Below are 17,485 nucleotides of genomic sequence, written 5' to 3'. Positions count from 1 at the left end.
TACATCACCTCCATGTCCAACAGTGACTAACCTACGTCAGAACAAATTCTTAAAAACAGACCCTTAGAGGGGCGTGGCTGGCGGCCGAACATGGCGGCAGCGTAGAGGACTAGCTCCGGCAGGGAAGCGGCCTCTCCATCTATCCGCACGATAATCCGTGACTAATTTTTACCTCCAACGGTGGCACTGAACGCCCGAGACCGGGCGGAACTGGTAGCAGGTTCCCGGACGACATTCGTGAATTGGACGACGGAGTTATTGTCGAGGGCTGATCCGTCCGGAACACAGGCCCACCTCCGGGCATTCCAGTGGCAACTGAGGCCGACCGGAAGTGCAGCCCGCTCGGCTGCTGCAGACAGGAAGTGGTTGGTGAAGGAGGCCAATACCCAGTTACGGCCCTACCCAATAACAGACTAGACTTGCTATACCCAACGGAGGTTCATGGGAAGGGTGCCGTAGATTGTCAAGACAACTGTCCGAACTTTACCCGGCAGCCTGCCCTCTGGGGACCATCGGGGCGCCTCCCTCATCGTAACGGAAGCTCTCTTCACCTTAACGGAGGACTACATCGTGAAGGTGATTTCTCTTGATATCCCACCGAACCGACGAACTGTATTCTCTCCGCGACCGAACAATGGCCGGGAAAGGCGTGAAAGGCGGTACAACTCAGACTCGTATTGACCGCTTCACGAACGATAGAACCGCCTCCCCTCCGGCGAATGGGAAGAATCCTCCGGTAAAACCAGGCGAGCCTGTGGGACCGAAGAAAGCGACGCTGGACGATGTTATGAAGGCACTCTCGCAGGTCCAAACGACGGTGGGCTCTATCTCGACCGAGATCACCCTAATCCGAGCGGACTTCCACAAGATGGCCGAAAAAGTAGGCTCGCTAGAGCTTGTTACGAAGTCGCTGGTGGAGGATGTCTCGGAACTACAGACGGCCATGGAGGCGGTCATGGCGGAAAACAAGCTCCTTAAGGACAAACTCGACGATCAGGAGGGGCGTTCCAGGCGGAATAATGTGCGCATTCTTGGCGTTCCGGAGACTGAAGGTGTGAGAGCGATGGATTTGTACGTGGAGGACCTCATTAAAACTCATCTTCAACCCAAAGGCCTGTCAACCTTCTTTTCCGTGGAGCGCGTCCACAGGGTCCCGGGGGGTCAACCTAAACCAGGGGCCTTGCCTAGGCCGATCCTAGCAAGACTGTTCAACTACCGCGACCGGGACGACATCCTCCAGGCGGCACGAATCTCACCACCGGTGAAAATCCTTAACTCAACTGTGGCATTTTTCCCGGATTACATGGCGGAGGTGGCCAGGCGGCGAAAAACATTCTTGGATGTAAAAAAGGAATTTAGAAAACGTGAACTCCCTTACTCCATGATCTTCCCAGCAAGGCTCCGGGTGGTGGCGGAGAATAGAACGTGGTTTTTTGACGACCCTGGAACTGCACGAGACTGGCTAGATGGTTGGCGTCCTACCTCCCACTCACGCCGCCCTGGCCGGACTAAGAATGGTACACAACAACCTAACCGTAATGATGGTGGTGACGCTGGTACGAACAGTGGCAGAAGCTCACCGATAAGGGACGAGGCTGACCTAAATCAGGAGGTAGAATCATGAACAAATCTATGTGTCATTGATGTTCGGGACTGTGGCTGGAACCGCCAAGGACACTGGGCCGAGGGCCTCCGTGGAGGGTACGAGGGGTCGCTAATTCCGGAGTGCTCCTCACCCCCAACGAGCAAGTAACTGTGTGTTTTTTATGGGGTGGGTTTAAGCACTCTGCTAAATTGGGGTGGCGGGCAGTTTGGAGTCCGTGTAGCAGGGAAGCAGGGTGGGTGGGGGTGTTGGGAACGGGGGGGTTAACTTTGTTTGCTTGTTTGAACTGTTCGGCTCTATTTACCATTTTGAAACTGCTAGTGGTTACACATGACCGTATTCCTGGCACCGGGTATGTCACCTCTGATCCTCAAACATTGCCATGGCACAAACGTGTGAATAATTGTATAGGGATGGGACACTCCTTGATCACTATGGCTCCGTCATACCTTACGGGACACCATCTTGAACGCCCGATTACAAAATGGCGGATCTCCCACGACCTACTGCTGTAACGCCTGACACTGGGTTGGGGGCTGTGCCACCGCTACAAGTAATGTCATGGAATGTCCGGGGGTTAGGTGATAAGGTAAAGAGGGGGCTGGTCTTACAGTGTATTAAGAGACTGAACTGTGATGTCGCCCTCCTTCAGGAAACGCACTTAGTGGGGGCTGCCACTAAAGCTCTAGATAGGAGAGGGTATCGCATGGTATTACACTCGGACTTCACTTCAGGGTCCCGGGGGACGGGTGTCTGGGTGAAAAGAACGTCACGCTTTATACATCACTCCACGAAAGCGGACAAACATGGCCGCTTCGCGGCGGTCTGTGGGCAGTGGGAGGGCGTGCCCATTAATGTGGTGTCTGTGTACATCCCACCAGCGCTACACTCATCGGCACTCGCGGACCTAGGTAGATTCCTCTTGGAGCTTCCGGAGGGGGACCTGTTGGTGGGTGGAGACTTCAATGCACTGGCCAAAACTGAAAAACGGATAGGTTCCCGGCTCGCTCCCACCCCGCTGGCCCGATGAAATTCAGGGACTTTTTAGAGGCACAGGGTCTGGTCGACATCTGGAGACAGCTTCACCCTACTGACCGCTACTACTCATACTATTCATCCACCCATGACTGCCTGTCTCGCATTGATTATTTTCTCACATTGGGGGGTGGAAGACTCACTTTTGCCGATGTACAGATTGCGCCACGAGGTATATCAGACCACTCCCCCTTGATCGCTACATTATCCTGTGCGGACAGGGCTCGCAGACCACTCTATCCCATCTACCCCGGTTATCTTAAAATCCCTACGGTCCGAAAATCCCTCAAAACCGCCACTAAGCACTATTTCCAGGAGAACTCCGGATCGGTGTCCTCACCGACAATACTATGGGAGGCATACAAGACGGTACTGAGGGGCCAGGCAATCGCGACCATAACCGATCATAAACGTAAACAAAAACAAGAACTGGTAGAACTGGAACTGCAGCTGGAGCAGGCTAATGTGACGCACATGACCGCGCCGTCGGACGACACTCGACACGCGCTGACTCTAAGTCAACAACGACACGACGACTTTCTCCGTCGACGGGTGTTAGAGCATATAGAGTCGACTGCATGCAGAGTTTATGATGTGGGCGACAAAGCCAACAAATTACTGGCCTGGTTGGACAAGAAACGGGACGGGGGCTGGCACATTCTACAGTTGCGGGACCAGGGAGGGATATGTCACACGCTCCCTCCTAAAATTGTTGACCTCTTAGCAGACCATTTCCAAGGGGTGTATACCCCAGAAGCGATAGTCACGGCTGAGAAGGCAGAGTTAGCACTCCGAGATGTAGAATTAGAGACATTGACACCGGAGGCAAGGATCGAGCTAGAAGCGGACCTCACGATAGAGGAACTCCGTACGGCGACAGGCGCACTACACACAGGCAGAGCACTGGGCCCCAATGGGATACCAATCGAATGGTTTCAAACGATGTCAGACACACTGGGCCCGCCTATGCTGGCCATGTTTGAGAACTGCCGTGAGACCGGAACACTGCCTCTGGACCAACGCTTAGCGACGATAGTGGCTATCCCTAAGCCTGGCAAATCCCCAGAGGACTGCACGTCATATCGCCCAATCTCGCTCATCAATGCAGAGGCGAAGATCTTAGCAAAATTGATTGCTAATAGATTGACTCCATACCTCTCCCAGCTTATCCACCCTGACCAATCCGGCTTTATGCCACACAGGAGTACGGCATTAAATCTCCGTAGAGTGCATGGCGCACTGGCACGAGCACACTCCCTGGCAGAACCGGCGGCCATTTTGTCACTGGATGCCAGAATGGTTTTCGACATGGTGGAGTGGGAATACTTGTTCGCAGTTCTGACTCGGATGGGCTTCGGGCCGAAGTTTCTATCATGGGTCCGCCTACTCTACACGGACCCAGTAGCCCACGTGGCGGCCAATGGCCACATCTCGCGAGCGATTTCTCTAGCTCGTGGGACCCGCCAGGGCTGCCCCTTATCCCCTTTATTGTTCGCATTGGTCCTTGAGCCTCTCGCGATTGTTATCAGAAAGACACCCCTACTGAAGGGTATTAAATGGACGGAGGACTGGGAAGATAGAATATCATTATATGCCGATGATATGTTAGTCTACTTGTCTGCCCCCGAGTCGAATGTTCCGATATTATTGGCACTCTGTGACAAACATGGCTCGGCCTCTGGCTATACGATCAACTGGGCGAAATCGGTCCTTTATGTTTTGAAGGGCCCCTGGCCAGTCCTCCCCGATCACTGTCCCTTGGTGTTAACCGATGTCTCCTTCAAGTACTTAGGCATCCATGTCACCAACGATCCGGCCGTATTTTACGACCGGAACCTGGCGCCTCCCCTCCTCCGCCTAAAAGCAGACGCACAACATTGGTCATCCCTGCCGCTCACGCTCCTGGGCCGCACGGCCCTGTTTAAAATGATGGCGCTTCCGCGCCTCCTGTACGTTTTGGAGAATACCCCAGATGCAGTCCCGCCCTCCTACCTTCGGAGAGTCACCGCAATTATCACCACCTTGTTATGGGGTGAGCGTCCTCCGAGAATAGCTCACCTCAAGCTTAACCGTGGTTGGTACGATGGAGGGATAGCATTACCGAACGTACAGCTTTACTACTGGGCGTCTCAACTTAAGGTACTCAACCAGTGGCTCCATGCATCGCAAAATGACCCGGCATATCTGGCTGACAGGGCCCAACTGGGAACACAAAGTCTTCTGGCCCCCCTATACAACCCATGCCTCCTCAAGGACTTGATTGGCCCTACTAAACATACAGTTACCCTATGGTACAAGGCGCTCACCAGGCTACAGTGGAAGGGAATCATCACGAAGCTTACCCCGCTTTGGGATACCAAGAAACTAGGCTGCCTTAGGACCAGTAAGGGGTTCACCCAGTGGGACAATATAGGCATTTCTACGGTGGGGGATCTCTGGTCATCCGCAGGAGTGATCCCCTTCGAGCAGCTTCAGCAGCAATATGCCCTAGGCCCCAATGAAACATACAGATATATCCAAATCAGACACGCTCTTCTAGCGGTGTTGGAACCAGGTACTACGGTCCCGGAGTCCTCGCCCCTGGAAGACCGGCTTCTTACAGATTTTTTACAATCACGGGCCACCTCACTCACATACCGCAAACTGTTGAACAATCTTCCAGACCCCCTACAGAAATTGAGAGAACAGTGGTAGGATGAGTTGGGAGCTATGGATGAAACGGACTGGAATGCTGCTATGGCGTCCCCGAGGGAGGCTGGGGTGTCGGCCAGGTTTAGACTCATACAGTTAAAAGTGCTGCACAGGGTGTACTATACAAGGACCACCTTACACAAAATGCACAGGGCTGATTCCCCTCACTGTCTCAGGGGGTGTGGGGAGGACGGCACATTGTTACATACGCTTTGGGGATGCCCTTTCATCGCCAGATATTGGCAACAGGTCATGCGCACTATCTCACAGGCCCTTGATACCTCCCTTCTGCCTGAACCGCGCCTCTGTCTCCTGAATATATGGGAAGGCACTGATCTTAACCTCCGACAACAGCAATGGGTCACAATTGGTACAATGGTGGCAAAGCGCGATATGGCGCAGAGATGGGGGGTGGCGGAGATACCTACTTTGGCACTGTGGTGCAAGACCATGGATAAACTGATGCTAACTGAAAGAACTGTTTACAAACTCAGAGCGAACCCAAAGAAATGGAATAAGGTGTGGGAGGCGTGGAATAGGTACAGGGGGGATCTTTGCGAACCGCTGCAGGAAGATGAAGACGAAGACTCAGATGATGAGGAGGAAATAAGTGCTTAACCTGTAGGATACCACGGGGTGGGATTAGAAATATGATTTTATCATTGACACTTCAGCTCACAGTGTGCGTGGGGGTGGGGGGGAATGGCCTGGGGGTTGGGGGTCGGCATGTTCTACTAGCAACTCTTTTTCCACAGTTTCATATCTATTTATTACGAATGAGCCATTACGTTTGGTTTGATTTTTACTTTTATTAAAAAGAACAATATAAAAATGGACTTAAAAAGTAAAACTTCATGACTCCGAAAACTGTATCCTGAAAGATTTGCGATATCATCCTCACCATGTGCTGCCGGACCGGAAGGTTGTCGGCTGAATAGCTGTGTAAAAGTATGTGCTACTCACTTATCTTGCATCATGCTTATTGTATGTATACACTGTTGTTACTTGGATGATGACTGTCAATAAAAGTTTTACACCAAAAAAAACAACAACAAAAACAGACCCTTAAGCTCTTGGGATTTTTCCTAGCACTGGATTATTGATTTCTCCAAGAACTTATTAAATATGCATGAACCACTATTCCCTAAGGGTTCATTCTGACGTCTACCTCTGACCGATTTCACATCAATACCAACATTCCAAGGCACCCATCGGGTGTAAATGTACCTCCCTTTGCCCAAGCAAACCAGAGGGGACCGAGACTTCCATGCCGACACTCTGACCTGAGACGCTGCAACCTGCGTCATGCCACAACTCCAGCTGGCAGAGGTCCATCCACCCATCCTGAGGTGTCCAGTTCAAGATCAGGATGAAGTCCCACTAAGTTAATGGGTTAGACTAAATCCTTGCAGCATTCTTGGCTTTCTAGGGGCTACACACATGCTAGGTACACTTAGGTACATCTAGTTAGGCATCATAGGGGTATAGGCTTTATCTTAATTCATTCTGTATGTCATGTATGTGTTCATTACAATTGCAAAATGGTAGAACTATACAATGCCTTTTTATTTAACTGCAGTGCTGACCATATTTCTCTGCTACTGTCCAACAATTTTCGCAGCAACCGGTACTAGAATAAAAACTGTGCAATACATTTTATTGTAATCACACCCGTCTGTTTCTTCCATGTACTTCTCTGAGATGAGTGACTGAATGAAAAGTAGTATCGTTTTTTCGACGATCCTGAGGAATCAGGGTTTTATGTTATATGGTTGCCAGAAGCTATTCCCATCTTGTTGTCAAGAGGTTTCTAGTGGCCTCTGAGCTAGCTGGTACACAATAATTAAGTGTAATATATGCAATAGGGGCATACTGACTTTGGTCCTATGCCAAGCCTATAGTGTATGTTATTCCAATGCGCAGAGGGAAATAGGAACTACACTACAGTGCCACTCCTTAATGTTCCTGTATAGGAACATAATATTAAGCATGCCATCCAGATTCACATGACATACGTAAGGTTGATGTTAAAAGAAATCTGTAACGTCACTGTGTATCTGGAACAAGAAAAACAAAGTGGCGGGTCTAAAAACACTATCAGCCCTGGGCTGACATACATCGATGCTCATGAAAAAAAGTAATCAAGTGAATACCCTAATTTAGAAGTGCTTGTAAAACAAATAGATCAGGTAATCATGCTGTGTAAAAGAAGACATGCTCTAACACTCCATTCTGTTTTTTCTTTTTCCAGATACGCAGTGAACTTCACTCTGGTGCAACCTGCCCTCTATTGGACTCCACCGTAATATCAGTCAAGGTATTCACCATGTCATGACGACACCGAGGGTTCCAACAGAGGTCTTGAACATGGGCAGGTCTAACTGATAGAATAAGACTAAGGGTCTTCATTCTGTTGCCTACATTGCATTGAAGGGATTTCTTTGATACTTCATTCTGACTGAAGTCACTGGTCTATGTTGCTGTGTATTTACCTTCATTCCTTTTACTCATCTGTCATTAAGCACCTAACCCCTAGCTAGCCATTAAAGACACAGACCCATCATGGATGAAGTGGTGTAAACTAATATTTATTCATTTTTTCAACGTTCAATATAAGGCAGGTGTATCTTGTCTTTCTATAATTGAGTTATAGCTGTAGAACAAAGCATGCCGATTGCTGGATTACACTGCACATTAGCTTTGGAGAGATGAACCATTAACCATGAGCTCTTGTATTTTGACATCATCAACACATCTGTGCAAGATATTATCCATTACTTTATTTTAAAAGAGGTATTCAGCTCGAAATCCAAGAAGCAGAAGAAAAACAGGAATGGCTGTTCATGGCTACTCATGAAGTCAGCATTAATAGCACATCAGGACAAGCTTCTTCTTCAACCAAAAAATGGGTGAATGCAAAGCTGTGTTTGGACTACTCAATGCATGAATCTAAGATAAGCCTCTGAGATGCCCAGGTGCTTAATATGGCTCAACAGAGAAGCTAGTGCTTAAATAGCATGCTGGCCTGGATTGTACTGTGCACATTGGCTACTTGTATACTGTGTCTCAGAGAGACTGACATGAGTTCAAAGGCTTCATTTTTACAGGACCAGACACAGCATTCCACATATTTTTTGAGTTCTAAGAATGTGTCTACCAATAATTACTAAGCTGTAGTAGGAGTCCCTATGGGGCATGAACGAAGGTTTCAAACTTTCAGTGCAGGGGCACACTTTAAAACATAATCATAGGCTTGCGTTCCCGCCACGTTAAAAATTCCGAGTTTGCAGTAATCTTGGGTAGTGCATCCTTTCCCGCTGTATAATCTCCCAGCTTCACCTATTGAAAAACACAAACAATAATCAGTCATTAACATTGCTGTCAGATCAATGTTTTCTGTATTTAGGAAGGAAATCCCTTCCATCACAGTGCCCAAGGACACTGATTGGCCGCTGACCCACAACAGTAATTGTTGGAGTCCACCTGACCCAGGTTCCAGGGCCTGGGATTTTTTATTGAATTGCAACCATTACAGATGGTCCATACGTGTCCTCATGGTGGGAATTAAGAGCGCTGGATGGGATAAGGACACTGTCAGCTTCACTTGTACGTAATAGTCTCATCTTATTTGAAAGAGATTATCAGAGAAATCATGTTCTGTTATACAGTTATTGGACTCCTTTCTTGCAAAGAATGTTAGACACTTCGCACATATAATTCAACTGAAAACCAAGACTACTCAGTTGTTAATAAATAAAATGCAGCCATGAGGTGTACCACCTTCATGGCAGAAAGATCGTTTAATTTTTATTTATTATCTCTTTGTGCAAACTCTTATGGTGAACCTAATTCCAGCATACTACTTTAAATACCACTGTACCTCAGTGATTTGATAATTAGTGTGAGTTCTCTCAAATAGCTGAGACGTGTACACATGCCAAAATATCAGGTGTGTTATGGCTGGGTCTGACACCAGCAGTGAATTACTGAGCATTCACATAGTGAGTATAGGAGACAGAGTGGAAAAGTTGTAATGTTGGATTATCACATTTCTTCTCACTTGTCACTCACTAACCTCCATATCTTCTCATTATTTCAGAAGGTATTATGAAGGGCTCCCTTGGGATGACCTGTATGATGGGTATGTAGTCATAGCACAAAGGTAAGAATTGCAGAGAATGAGGGGATGGTATTGTTTGGCATCTATGTATGCATCCTATCATCTCTTCCCCCAACAGGCAGGACAACCAGAAGTAATCTGAAAACGAATCTTGTGCATTAAATGTACTTAGATTTTGTAGTTATAGAGTCGTGCATTAACTGGCATTTTAGATTTTTGGGAACATATAAGACATATCAAACACAGTAATGGATCTTTTCACATGATGAGGATTTGAGTTCTAGTTCTAAGTTTGGCATGGAATTGATGCTCTCTCTTCATTGTTCAACTTTAGAGGGAGTTGCCCAACCATCCAAGGCATTGGGTTCCAACACCAACACAAACAGTGTAAAGTAATTTTCCATTGGACTTATTATCACAAATGGTCATTCAAACTCATAAAATACATCCACGCGTGTGCCAAAGTGAGGGATCTCCCCAGGTTACACATACAAACCCATTGCAAATGTGACTCCAAAATTGTCTACACAGCCCTACTCATAATGTATTCATCCAGTGCCATGAGCTGCAGAACTGAAAGTGACTGAAATGGTGAATACAATAGGTGCAACTGCCAAATACTGTTTACAACCAAGAGAGTGTAAAGTAATTCTCCCTTGGCTGAAGACCTGGCTGTTCGAGCAGTAGCGGCCCCCCCCCCCCCCCCCCCAGCGCCTTGAGACCCTATGGGTATGTAGCGCGCTTTATAAGTGTCACTGATTGATTGATTGATTGATTGATCATTCAAACTCATACAATACTTCATTCACACTTGTGCCAAAGTGAGGGATCTCCCCAGGTTACACATACAAACCCATTACAAATGTTACTCCAAAATTCTCAAGATAATATTCAAATTTATTACGTAATTAATGAAACTTATTAAAAACACAATAATGAAAAATTCATTTCACAAAAACAATCATTCAAAGTTAAAATCAATTACAAGAAAGTGACAAAATCAAGTGATTCCTTTCAAAATCATCATATATCATTAATCCGTTAGAATCTTGAACATCAGTTCAGGCAAATATTAGCGAATGACAGCACATTAATTCCTCAGATTTAATAATGACAATACCGTTGGCACGTTTCGGTGTGCTGCTCGTTTCATGACAAAAACGTTGTTTTTTCCATTTTCAATTTTAAAAAGTCAAATACAATCTTGTAATAAATATATACTCGAGTTGTAAAAAAACGCTTTCTTAGTGATGTAATAAAGTCATGCTGTCTTCCGATTGTGGACCTCTGTTTCACCACACTCAGGCCTTATTTTTCATGGATCCACGGTCCAAAGTGCCATATATTTTCAAAATTTTCCACTCTATTCAATCTACTTTAGTGTGGCAAAGGCGCTGTGGGTAATCAGATAAACTGTTCTACCTTTGGGAATGACACGCTGCTGCCTTTGCTGCCAGAAAAATAGATCTTCCGTAACTGGGATCTTTCATGACGGAGGTTACTGGGGATTGCGGCAATTATCACATCTTGACTGACTCGACATTAGAGCAGTTTATCTGATTACCGACAGCGCCTTTGCCACAATAAAGTAGATTGAATAGAGTGGAAAATTTAGAAAATATATGGCACTTTGGTTGGTTGATTGAAGTGAGGTTCTACAGGGTCACATACGCAAGATTCTGACAGCCAGCTCAGAGTGCTTGATTGATATTATCTCAGAAGAGCCAAGAAAGACTATGACTCCCTGAAAAATGTGGTGAAGCAGAAGTCCACAATTGGAAGACGGAATCACTATATTACATCACTAAGATAGCGTTTTTTTAAGACTCGAGCATATAACTATTACCAGATTATATTTGACTTTTTAACATTGAAAACGGAAAAAAAGAGAGACAACAACGTTTTTTGCCTTGAAAAAGGTGGTGCACGAGCAGCACAACGAAACGCGTCAACGCTATTGTCAGCATTAAATCAAAGGAACTACTGTGCTGTCATTCGCTAATAGAAGCCTGACGTGATCTTCAAGATTCTAACTGATTAATGATATATGATGATTTCGAAATAAATCACTTGACTTTGTCTCTTTCTTGTAAATGATTTAAACTTTTTATGATTGTTTTTGTGAAATGAATTTTTCATTATTGTGTTTATAATAACTTTAATGAATTATGTAATAAATTTGAATATTGTCTTGAAAATTTTGGAGTCACATTTGCAATGGGTTTGTATGTGTAACCTGGGGAGATCCCTCACTTTGGCACAAGTGTGAATGAAGTATTGTATGAGTTTGAATGACCATTTGTGATAATACGTCCAAGGGAGAATTACTTTACACTCTCTTGGTTGCACCTATTGTATTCACCCTTTCAGTCACCTTCAGTTCTGCAGCTCATGGCACTGGATGAATACATTATGAGTAGGGCCCTGTAGACTTATTTTTCTAATCAGCAGAATTAGTCATTACCTTTTCTTATATCAATACTTGTGATACAATATAATATGCCCCACAATTCACATATGGAGAGATAATTCATTCATGGAAATTTTACAAAACGATTTCTACCTTTTTAAAATGTGCTCAAATTTTTTACTAGCTCTACGTATGACAACCTTGATAGTAATATTTTCAAATCCAGTAGACACTCTCTTTGGAATGATACACTCAGATTTTGGATCAGTACTAATGAAATCATAAAAAATGTTTTGTTTCTCTGCAGTTGGATTAGTCATATGCATGATTTTGCTGATTTAGATTATCTGAAGATGTGACATGCATCATCACCTTCATTTCATTTGAAGGTTTGACAGCTATCGATAGGAAAAGGAACCACCCTTCTACCCACCATCTTCATGTTAGCCAAGCACACCTTCCATTTGGGTCTCAAATGGAGGCACTGATTGTGATTATTCACCCCATCACTCTTATGCTTCCTTAGATAGCAAAATGCAGACCAAGCCCTGCTCGAGTTGTTCATATACACCACAATGTTTCTTTCCAAGCATTGGAAGGACTGGATACACTTTTTTTCTCCTGGTCCTGAGAAATCTGACACAATATGTGTCCTGAATAGGCAGCTTGACCAAAATGATTTACAATCTATGATTTGATTTGAAATTATCTCACTTGACTGTGTTGTTAATGACTTCACATCAAATAAATTTTCAAAGCCCTGATTTAATTATCAGTAAGAAGTCATTGTTGCGTGCATCTCATAACTCATTGAACTGCATCATCCATCCATATCATGGTGTAATAACACGTAATGGAATGTACTTTGGATATAACACAAGAATGTTACAATAGGTGCCCTTCTGGCAGTAGGAACTGAGCTTTCCCAGTACAACAGATGACTTACTTGGATTAAGACCTGCAGGACAAATGTTAGAGGAAAAAAGCTGTCCGCTGTTATATATATATTACCTTTTATTCTAAGCAAGGGTTATCCATGTCTGCTTAAATGCTTTATTAACTCTGCACATAGTCTTTACTGGGAGACATTGACAAGCGCCATCTAATGCAGTGGAGGCCAAGCTGATGAAGGAGTCTGATGGACCTGTTGAAGTGCAGCAACTGCAATCAAGGGGTAGGATGGATCTAACAAGGCACAAACATCCTGGGAGCCTTAGACTTCATTTCACAAACACTGCGGTTCGCAAAAAAACAACACTTTTTGAAACAACAGTGGCACTATATGGAGACTGTCTGATCAGATACACGGTTATAAACATAACCCAAAATGTAAGGTATATCTACATGATGTGTGTTTTGTGTTTTGTAGAATGATGATGCTTGCTGAAGACATTCAGTGAGTTTCTATGAGTTGCAAATAATTTGCCTCGAATTACAATCTAAAGAAATAGTTGGAAATCATGAAGAGTAGTGCTGCAGGATACCCAACTCTTAACTGCAAGAAGTATTGAATCTCACCAGGCCACGAGACAGTACCAGAGAAGCTGAGACAGGCGTTCTGCTTCCCAGTGCACTGAACCACTCCAGTTGCTGTACAAGGGTCCGCGGACTGGTCATTGAAACAACCTTCACATATGTATCCGTTGGGTGTGTCGTCTGGAGGAGGCACTGAAACAACCAAGGACAGGAATTGAGAAGCATACTTCTGTTCATAAAAATGGTGCTAAGTCATGTCTCAATCACCATATTCTCACAATAATAGCTTTAGACACCCTGCTTTGTATGCAATTACAGAAATGTTAGATTTGTCTCTTGAGTTCCATATTTCTCAACTGTATGTTTGTCTATTAATAGGATTTGTTATCAATGAGTGCTATAGAATTGATTGTGATTTGAGTAGCTCACCAGCTTTTTTGTATGCTTCATGTATGTGAGTAGTAAGGGCACTGATATACACACATGCAAAAATATGCTATGCACCCTTGCATTCTATGCTACTAAATCCAAATATAAATTGATTCTAAAAATATATACATATAGTAAATATAAAAAAGTAATTATAGGAAGATTTAATACACTTATTTGTAACTTAAAAATTGAGATAACAATAAACTAAGGCCCACATGGATCAAGCACTTTTTCATTCGCAAACGGTGCGATTCCTTAAAATCGGCCGTTTGCGAATGCAAAAGTGCTTTTTGGGATGCATGAAGCAATTTTAGAATTCGTAACCATGTTTGCGAATTCTAAAATTGCGGGTGCTTTTAAGAAGTCGCAGATGTGCGATTTCTTAAAAGCAATGCATCATTATTTTAAAAAGTGAAAATTCGCAAATAGGGTGCCAAATTTACCGAGTGGTTGAACCACTCGGTAAATTTGGAAAAAGTGTTTAAAATGTTGAAAATGCTTTTTTTTCAACATTCATGTTACGGACACACATGTCCTTAGGACATGTGTGTGTGCAACATGATGCGAAAAATACATTTCAGGGGTGCATGGGGGGGTCCTTTGGACCCCTCCCTGCACCCATGAAATTTTCTAAGTGCCACTCGCAATTTGCATTGACTCCTATGGGCCTTTTGGCCCATAGGAATCAATGGGAATTGCGAAAATTAACTTAAGAATTCGGTATTTCTTTGGGATTCGGTAAAAATTGCGATTTTTACCGAATCACAAAGAAATACCGAAAAAAATGATGCATAGCATTTTGCACTTCTTAATTTGCGATTCCTTATTTTTCGCAAATTAAGAAATGCAAAATGACACAATGATGCATGTGGGCCTAAATGCATATTTATTTGCATTTTGAACTATTGAACATTCAATAATTGAATTAACATTATATTCTACTGGGTTTCATCTTAATCTCCTACCTCGATTATGTGCTAATGGCGGGTGTTTCAGTAGCAGTGGTTGGCCCTGTGTAGTGCTACACTTACTAATGTTTTATTTTTTGTTTTTCATTAGTAATTTCCACTCAGATCGTGTGACAACCAAAGTTGTACAGTTACTTAAAATGCAATTTATCTTTGTGAATCAGGACAATAAAGACTTGCCCATCTAATTTTTCTTTACATTTGTTTCACCATTTATGTCCTCTTACACCCTCCCTTAAGTCTGCCCTCTTGCTCTTCTTTGTGTCTCTCTTCCACCCCAGGGGTGGTTGCCACCATGTTCTAAGCCTCCCTTCATTTCTACATACTGGCAGCTGCAAAGAAAGCCAGCCATGAAGTCAATGCCATCTGACCCCGACCTGGCTAGCACCTGGGTCCTTGCGGCCATCACCTTTTTGTGCCCAGCTCCAGTGTCGTTCAAGGCCCCCAGCTTATCCTACTTTTCTTTCTCACCATCTACTTCATCCTCCCTCTCACTCCCTTGCTCCATTTTGTTTCTCCACTCTCGTTGCCCTTTGAACTCCTATTTATCCTTCTTTTCTAGACTCTTTAACAGTTTCTCACCACACTCACCCTTTGCTGCCTACTTGTTCTAAGCATTATCTCTATGTGTCACTTCTGCACTGCTTTTCCAAGTCTCCCTTTGCCATCTTTTGATGCTGCTGTCTGGTGCCTTCTTCCCAATATCACCCCCCCCTCACCAGCTGTGCAAGCATCTCACTGGCCTTCCGGGCATTCCTTCTAGCCCGTCAATTCTGGAGACCAAGACCCTTCTGGCATTTGAACTGCCACAGTTTATTCACATTGTTAGTTGGTACACACTTTTCATGCTCATTTCTGGCTTATTTTGGATTACAACACATGTGATCTCATAACAGGTTACACAGTGTGCATCCTATACTTTATTCCATATTAATAACGATAGCTTGCCTAATCCTGCAATGCATCAATCTTACAGTCATGATGTCCCATCAAGGTTGTCATAAATTTCTTTCAATTTCGGTGACAGCTCTACTTCTGTCACTTAGTCCACCGGGTCGGGCTATGGGGCTTCAACTTGCAATCAAATGTGTGGCGTTTGTGTCCACGTAGCTATGCCTAGTTGACAAGTGCTCTGTCCGCCTAGAGGTGACCATTTCTAACACTTTTGTGTGCCCTCAAGTATCCCTGTCATGAGGCATCCCAAGGTCTTGTCTGGGCTTGTTTCTCAAAAGTCCCTTCCTGGAGGCATACCAAAGACGTTGTCTGCGCACGCACTCATGAGTCCCTTTGGTAAGGCATCCAACCGTGAGGCATCCCAAGGACCTTGTCTGGGGACTTGTCTCAAGAGTTACAGCTGTAAGGCATCCAAAAGGACTGTGTCTGGGCACTTGTCTCAAAAGTCATAGCTGTGAGGTATACCAAGGACCTTGTCCAGGCACTTGTCTCAAGAGTCCCCTCCGTGAGGCATCCCAAGGGCCTTTTCCGGTCACTTGTCTCAAGAGTCCCTGCCGTATGCCATCCAAAAGGACCTTGTATGGGCACTTGAGTATGCGAACCTGCTGTGAGGCACTTGTCTCAAAAGTACCTTTAGTGAGGTATCCCAAGCACCTTTTCCAGGAACTTTTCTCAATAAGGCATCCCGAGGACCTTCTCTGGACACTTGGCTCAAGAGTCCCAGTCACAAGGCCTTCCACGGACCATGTCCGGGTACTTTTATCAAGTGTCCTTGCCATGAGGCATCCCAAGGACCTTGTCCGGGCACTTGTCTATAGAGTCCTTGCTGTAAGACACCCCAAGAACCATGTTCAGGCACTTGTCTCAAGAGTCCCTGCCATGAGGCTTCCCAAGGACCTTGTCCGGGCACTTTTATCAAGTGTCGCTGCCCTTAAGGCATCCACAGTACTTGGTCCATGTAGGAGAGTAGTATTTGCTCACTTTGGTTACCCCCACTTTTTGCTGGTGTTTTACTGTTTCTCCACTTTAGTCTGGCTGGGGCCCAGCTATCCAGGAACCAAGCCTAGCTGCTTCCTCTCTTAAATGATTACATGTACTTTACGTACACTCAAGTTTGGTTACTGGAGTATCCTTGTGAGTCCCTAGTATATGGTACATTAGGTACTAAGGGCATAGGTACCCCAGAGTACTTTTATGGGCTGCAGCATATATTATGTCACCCCTGGGAAGGCCTCCAAAATGACATCACTTGTCTGCTACAACAGCCTGGGTAAGGTGGTGCATGTACCCCTTACTAAGGTATAGGCTACCTATATCTACCTTTAATCACTGATACATATAAACATACAAGTCACTCCTATGGCAGGCCTTATTAATACTGGAGCCAGAGTGCTTGGTTTTGTGTGAGAGGGTGCCCATGCATGAGCAGGACCCCTCTGCAGCTTTCGGAATCTATTCTCTGAAGCTGTTCTGTGATGCAGCCAGACCATATACTCTTTAGTGCATTATAACCTTGCGGTAAATGCTTACTATGGAATGGCTGTATCAAAACATGTCGTGTTTGGTGTCAAACACTTTGGAATCCTACCCCCACCAGTCCTGGTGGCGGGGGTAGAATTCTACCCTTCTAGGCGGACACATGTATACAGTGGTCGGACCAGTAACAGTTTAAAAGAACCCTACCATCACACAATGGATGATGCTGCCACAGACACAGGTCTGACCTCCTGCTGCTGGATGAAACTCCAGCAGGGGAGGCCTGGACATTTGGTTTCCTGTCACAGGAAAATGTAACC

General features: G+C 44.9%; 1 protein-coding gene across 2 annotated transcripts in view; it reads right to left on the bottom strand.

Annotated features, from left to right (window-relative positions):
• Positions 1-8,179: 8,179 nt before the first annotated feature.
• The window catches only part of LOC147718146 (phospholipase A2 inhibitor and Ly6/PLAUR domain-containing protein-like), a 33,099-nt gene continuing 23,793 nt past the window's right edge, over positions 8,180-17,485 (bottom strand). Inside the window, exons 4-5 of one of the 2 annotated variants that reach the window (XM_086919220.1) lie at positions 13,378-13,527; positions 8,180-8,668 (exon numbers count right to left, since the gene is read on the bottom strand). In XM_086919220.1, the coding sequence (XP_086775346.1) occupies positions 8,538-8,668; positions 13,378-13,527 (281 nt within the window). In that variant the 3' untranslated portion in view covers positions 8,180-8,537. The remainder of the gene's footprint in view (positions 8,669-13,377; positions 13,528-17,485) is intronic. The other variant, XM_086919221.1, reaches the window with a different exon arrangement.

Source organism: Lissotriton vulgaris, chromosome 4_2 (genome assembly GCF_964263255.1).
Source record: "Lissotriton vulgaris chromosome 4_2, aLisVul1.2, whole genome shotgun sequence".
Classification (NCBI taxonomy): domain Eukaryota; kingdom Metazoa; phylum Chordata; class Amphibia; order Caudata; family Salamandridae; genus Lissotriton; species Lissotriton vulgaris.
This window is presented reverse-complemented; position numbering and strand designations above follow the sequence as displayed.